Genomic DNA, 4,969 nt, shown 5'->3' with positions numbered 1-4,969 from the left:
CAAGGTGCTCGCAACTTGAATATAAATCACAAAGGCGGTAGAGCCTAGCGGTTTACGCAGTTGCCTTCCCACGGCAGAAGGCCGCCTGGCAGAAAGCGCTGTGTGGCCCGGCCCGGCTCGGCGCCAGGATTCTCGCGGAGAAAAGCCAGCTCTGCAGTCGACCGCGAGTGGCGCTGCGGGACGCGCCCCGACGCGGTCGGTGCCCCGAGCGAACCGGGCCAGACCAGAAGAGGAACCAAGTCGCCTGCCGTTACGCTCCGTCTCCGGGGCAGAACATGGAGCCGCGGAGGGCGGCGAGCCGGTCCCCCGGCAAGTCCCGCGCTGCACCTGACGATGGGGGCGACCGTGCGCCGCGGAGCTTCGGGCCCGGTCACCGGCATCGGAGCCGCCGAAGCGCTGGGCTGCGGGCGACAGCTGCGGCCCCGCCCCCGGAGCTCCGCACACTGCGGGGAAGCCCTCGCCGCGCACGCGCACTGTGGCCGCACTGCGTCGCCGGTGCCGCCTGGCCCGGAGCCAGGGGAGCCCCGCGCGCCGGCGGCGGGGCTGCCCGGGCGGGGCGGAGCGGCGGCCGCGGCGAGCGACTATTTATAGCGCGGGAGGCTCCCCCGGCCCAGGGAGTGTTCTTCCGCGGCTTCACGGCGTACGTGTTGAGTCGAGCAGACGGCCGAGGGTTCCATGGGGACTGGGTGCAGGGCGCAGCCAGCGCCTTGAGGGGAGGGCAGGAAAGAGCAGTTGACGTGTCAGGGGACAGTCCTAAGGCCGCGAGAGCACAGTCCCGAGCGCTGTCACTTTTCATCGCTCTGAAATCAGTGGCGGCTGCGGCCGTGTGGCACTTGGGGCTCTCTGTTTATCAGTGCCTCGTTCTCCGTTACGTGAAGGAGGCGCACAGAGCCGGGGTCTGGCGCTACGGGCAGACCTCTGCCACTCTCGTCGGGAGCGGACGGAGCATGGCAAGTCCCGCAGGCCGCTGGAATCTCAGAGAGTCCCCTTTTCTGGGAGCGGGCAACTCCTGCCTTGGGCGCGCTGCCAGCACCCAGAAAACTCCACGTTGAGGCTGCCGCGGGCGCGGTGCCGCTAACCGTGAGCCGCCGCGGCTTGGCTCCTCCGCGGAGACGGAGGAGAGGCGAGTAGTACGAGATGAGCAAACGGGGCGGGGGCGAGGGGGACCTCTGCCCACGAAAACACAGCGGCGACCCCGGGATCTGCCGGGTGCTCCCCAAGGCTCCTGTGCCACCCGCCTGGGCAGCAGCCTCACTCTTCCGCGGCCCGGGGCTTCCGCGCGCTCCTGTTGCCTGGGGGCGGGCGCGCGCCCGGCTGCAGACTCGTTCTGCGCCCCCCCAACCCGGGGCCGGAATCGCCATATAAGGAGAGGGAAGCCTCCGCCGGAATCGAGACTTATAAGGTTGTTTCCTAATATGGAAACAACGGCGGGGGCTTCCGGCTGGCTGGCCAGGGCCGGCGGGGGCCGGCGACCCGATCTCCCGGGACCGGCGATGCCGCGGCGGCGCTGCGGCGCCGCTGCCCATAGCGGGGGTCAGACCTGCACCAGACGCGGGGCCCTCAGCCCGGGGCGGGCGGGGCCCCCCGGCCCGGCTTTCCCCGGTGCCAGGCTCTGACGCCAGGAGGGGTCCTCCGGCCCGCATCCATATAAGGGCTTCCTGCTTTCCATATATGGCCATGTACGTCAGGGCCGGGGCGGGCTGCGGCCGGTGAGACCCGATATATAGAGGCAGTGTCGGGGCGGGCGGGGAGCCGAGCGCTTCCAGCGGGCAGAGCCGGGGGGAGCCCCGGGCGGGCGGGCGGGCGGGCGGGGAGCCGAGCGCTTTCAGCGGGCAGCGCCGGGACGACAGCGGCGCAGGGCGCAGAGCAGGCGCCGGCCGCCTCGCCGCAGCCGGCCGTCCGCCGGGTCCGCGGCGGCAGCGCCATCACCCGTCAGAGTCGGAGCCCGGCACCCTCATGGCCGCGGCCAAGGCAGAGATGCAGCTCTTGCCCCCGCTGCAGATCTCCGACCCCTTTGGCGCCTTCCCGCACTCGCCCCCCGCCATGGACACTCACTATCCCAAGCTGGAGGAGATGATGCTGCTCAGCGGCGGGGGCCCCCAGTTCCTCGCCCCGTCCGGGGCACCGGAGAGTGCAGGCTTCGGCGCCGCCGGGGAGCCTGGAGAGCAGCACTTCGAACATCTCGCGGCAGGTAAGCGCTCTGACCTCGCCCAGGCGGGCGGGGAGTCCCGGTCTGCAGCGGGGGCAGCGACGCCTGCGGGAATTCCGCGCTGCAGCGTCGCTTCTGTCCCGGCGGCCGCGCGGGGGGATTCTCCTGCGTGCGTCAGCGGCTCCGGACTTGCTGTGGCTGGAGACCTGCCAGCGACGCTGCAATATGTTACACTCAATTAGCAATTAATCAGAATCTGGGGCTGCGCTGTGAGAGGGATGGCTCACGAAGCACCGGCAGCAGCTGCAGTGGCTGCTGGAATTAATTGCTGTTCCTCTCTTTACAGATACTTTCCCCGAAATCTCCCTGAACAACGAGAAAACCCTGCCAGAAACCAGCTATCCCAACCAAACGACGCGACTGCCACCGATAACCTACACGGGGCGCTTCTCCTTAGAGCCAGCCCCCAACAGCAGCAACCCCCTATGGCCAGAGCCCCTCTTCAGCCTCGTCAGTGGGCTGGTAGGCATGGCTAATGCACCACCCACTTCTACGCCTACTTCATCCTCATCATCCTCCTCCTCGCAGAGCTCCCCATTAAGCTGTTCTGTCCAAGCCAGCGAGAACAATCCAATTTATTCAGCTGCACCAACATTTCCTAATTCCAGCTCTGACATTTTCCCTGAATCCCAGACCCAGTCCTTCCCCAACCCCTCCGGAGCCCCCATACAGTATCCACCTCCAGCTTATCCGACTGCTAAAACCAACTTTCAGGTGCCAATGATCCCGGATTACTTGTTCCCTCAGCAGCAGGGTGAACTCAGTATTGTTCCAGCTGATCAGAAGCCCTTCCCAGCCCTTGAGACCAGAGCACAGCAGCCTTCCCTCACACCACTGTCCACTATTAAGGCATTTGCTACGCAGACTGGCTCCCAAGAGTTGAAGACCCTCAACACTAATTATCAGTCCCAGCTGATCAAACCCAGCAGGATGAGGAAATATCCAAACCGTCCCAGCAAGACACCTCCTCATGAGCGTCCCTATGCCTGCCCAGTGGAGTCCTGTGACCGGAGATTTTCACGATCGGATGAGCTAACGCGGCACATACGCATCCACACGGGACAGAAACCTTTCCAGTGCCGCATTTGCATGCGGAACTTCAGCAGGAGTGACCACTTGACTACGCACATCCGCACACACACAGGAGAGAAGCCATTTGCTTGTGACATTTGTGGCAGAAAGTTTGCTAGAAGTGATGAGAGGAAGAGGCACACTAAAATCCACCTTAGGCAGAAGGACAAGAAAGTGGAAAAGGCAGCTCCAGCCTCAACTGCTTCCCCAATTCCTGCCTATTCATCCTCTGTAACTACATCCTACCCCTCCTCCATGGCTGCCACTTACCCCTCCCCAGTGCGCACAGCATATTCTTCTCCTGCTCCCTCTTCCTATCCTTCCCCTGCACACACCACATTCCCATCCCCTTCTATAGCAACCACCTACCCCTCTGGCTCTGCCACTTTTCAGACCCAAGTGGCCACCTCCTTCTCATCTCCAGGAGTTGCCAACAATTTCAGCTCACAGGTGACCTCAGCACTTTCAGACATGAACTCAGCCTTTTCGCCAAGGACAATTGAGATCTGCTGAGTACCTTCTGGAACAGGAGAATTCACCTTTTCCTCTGGTGTTATCAGACATGGAGTTTCCAGTTACTCTCACAACACCATACGTTGCAAGGCTATTTAGTTTAAACATCAGCTGCCTGAATCAACTGCTGCTTAAGTTTTCCACCTCTCTTGAATGACTTCATTTGCATGGACTGTGGATATAAGTTCAATATAATTTTCCCCATAAACAATAGTCTTTTATTAGGAAGAAAGGACTTTTGTTTAAGTATCTAGCTAATGTAAATTGTACATGTGCCATGGTTTTGCTTTCCTTTAGGTACTATTGATGTGGAAAAAAATCTTTGCACATTCATATTATATAATTTGGAGTTTGAAGGGCCATATTTTGTAAGTGTTAATTCTATTTCAGTGACAATGCTATAATGAGTTTCAAACTTCTTTGGGAACAGCACTTACTGTATTTGAGCATGTTGGAGTGATGCTATGTAAATATCACCTGATGAGACACTCACATGTGGCAGAAGTTTTGTTTTAAAAGTTACAAGTCTTGGTGCCTTTTTGTGAAGCCTTGCTGACGTCATGCGTTTGTGTGAGTGGATGCTTTGCATCTTGCCTTAAAGTGGAAGGTATGTTTCTCAAAGAATGTAAGGAAGAGCAGGGAATGGGTGGGGAGAGCAGCAAGAGGAAAGGCCAGGGGATGGAAGTAAGCAAAAAAAAACAACAAAAAAAAACCCCAACAACCAAAAAATCCCAAAAACCAACAACAACAGGAAAAAAGCACCACCAAAAAAAAAAAAAACAAAAACAAAACCAATAAACCAAACCCCAAACCAGCCAATGAAACAAACAAAAAAAACAATGAGAAAACCACCCCAAAAAACCCCACACCCTCTCCCCACCACCTCTTAAAATCTATTTTTGTTACAAAAATGTTAATTTATATATATATATATATATATACATATATATATATATATATATATATTTTCAGGAGTTGGAATGTTGTAGTTACCTACTGAGTAGGCAGCAAATTTTGTATGTTATGAACATGCAGTTCATTATTTTGTGGTTTATTTTTACTTTGTTATTGTGTTTGTTAAAATGAAAGTGACTGTTTGGCTTCTAAACACATTGAATGCGCTTTCCTGCCATTGGGATATTTGCTGTACAATACCCTTCAGAAAAAAAAAAAAAT

General features: G+C 57.4%; 1 protein-coding gene across 1 annotated transcript; it reads left to right on the top strand.

The window, feature by feature from the left end:
* The first annotated feature begins 1,755 nt into the window (after positions 1-1,755).
* Positions 1,756-4,543, top strand: EGR1 (early growth response 1). Its single transcript, XM_058848643.1, has 2 exons — positions 1,756-2,191; positions 2,496-4,543. The coding sequence occupies exons 1-2, from the start codon at positions 1,957-1,959 to the stop codon at positions 3,791-3,793; spliced, it is 1,533 nt and encodes a 510-aa protein (XP_058704626.1). The 5' UTR covers positions 1,756-1,956; the 3' UTR covers positions 3,794-4,543.
* Positions 4,544-4,969: the final 426 nt, after the last annotated feature.

This window comes from Poecile atricapillus, chromosome 13 (assembly GCF_030490865.1).
Source record: "Poecile atricapillus isolate bPoeAtr1 chromosome 13, bPoeAtr1.hap1, whole genome shotgun sequence".
Classification (NCBI taxonomy): domain Eukaryota; kingdom Metazoa; phylum Chordata; class Aves; order Passeriformes; family Paridae; genus Poecile; species Poecile atricapillus.
This window is presented reverse-complemented; position numbering and strand designations above follow the sequence as displayed.